Here is a 1058-nt window from a genome sequence, read left to right on the forward strand (position 1 = left end):
CGGCCTCTGCGCCGCGCAAGGGCTGGCGTGGGGCTGCGCGGGTGCGCGCCGGTGCGCGCCTCTGCGTGCGTGCACCTACAGCGGATAATTGGCGAGGGTTTCCAGAAGGTGGAAAATGTCACCTGATTCACACTGAACTTTTTAAATCTCCCCACCCCCGAGCAGAGACACACACACACACATTAGGAGACCGCCCACCGCAGACAGCTAAGACCCCCGTATAGATTTAAAGAGAGACTGCATTCAGAGCCTGACGTTCATTCAATAGAGCGATCATAAGCAGGCTGGCTAGTGCTCGCTCCCTCTCCCTACTCCCCCTCACGCTGTTTCTGTGTCTCTCTCACTCCCTGCTCTACTGAGGATGTTAAATCAGAGAATCCACCCGGGCATGCTCTTACTCCTGATGTTTCTGTGCCACTTCATGGAAGATCACACAGTGCAGGGTAAGACCAGACTCTTTATTCGCGGATATGTTTCTTTATTATTACTATTGTTATCTGTCTTTCGGGCACGGTTTAGTTTGCTTGCGGTGTTAAACGCCTCTCTCCAAGGTCCAACAGGACAGAAGTTAACTGCGGGCATGGGATTGCTTTGTACCGAGGTGCAGAGGTGTCATTTAGATTCCTTTTTTGATCGGGTCTTCGCGCTGCTCTGCATTGGCACATAGGACAGACGAGGATGTTTCTTGCTATTTCTTGTTATTATACAGCATGAATGAAGAGCAGCATCGCGAGGGAACTTTCCCAGTCTCGGCTCCCAAATGAGTGCTCAAAGTTTGTTGGTAATTTAGCTCAGATTTTTATCTCGCCTGCCTGACGGAAGGAGAGGTGGTGATGGGGAGCCCCACGATTACAGCTGACGTTTTTAGAAACCAATAAGTGGTCATTTTCCGGACATTCCTTTAATATTGGTATTTCCTCCTCCCCCCTCCTTTCTTTTTTTTTTTTTTTTTTTTTTTTTTTTTTCCTGAATAAATATTAGTGTTGTAAATTCTCCTGCACTGATGAGTGTGCTTAAAGTAAGTTTTATGTTGTGTTTTGTTTTTTTTTTTTCCCATG

At 47.3% G+C, this 1058-nt stretch overlaps 1 protein-coding gene across 1 annotated transcript in view; it reads left to right on the top strand.

Moving 5' to 3' along the window:
- Nucleotides 1-283: 283 nt before the first annotated feature.
- FST (follistatin) overlaps nt 284-1058 on the top strand; it is a 6729-nt gene continuing 5954 nt past the window's right edge. The window contains exon 1 of the mRNA XM_009700996.1: nt 284-443. Within this exon, the coding sequence (XP_009699298.1) occupies nt 362-443 (82 nt within the window). The 5' untranslated portion in view covers nt 284-361. The remainder of the gene's footprint in view (nt 444-1058) is intronic.

The sequence above is a fragment of the Cariama cristata genome, unplaced genomic scaffold (genome assembly GCF_000690535.1).
Source record: "Cariama cristata isolate BGI_N322 unplaced genomic scaffold, ASM69053v1 scaffold22185, whole genome shotgun sequence".
NCBI lineage: Eukaryota > Metazoa > Chordata > Aves > Cariamiformes > Cariamidae > Cariama > Cariama cristata.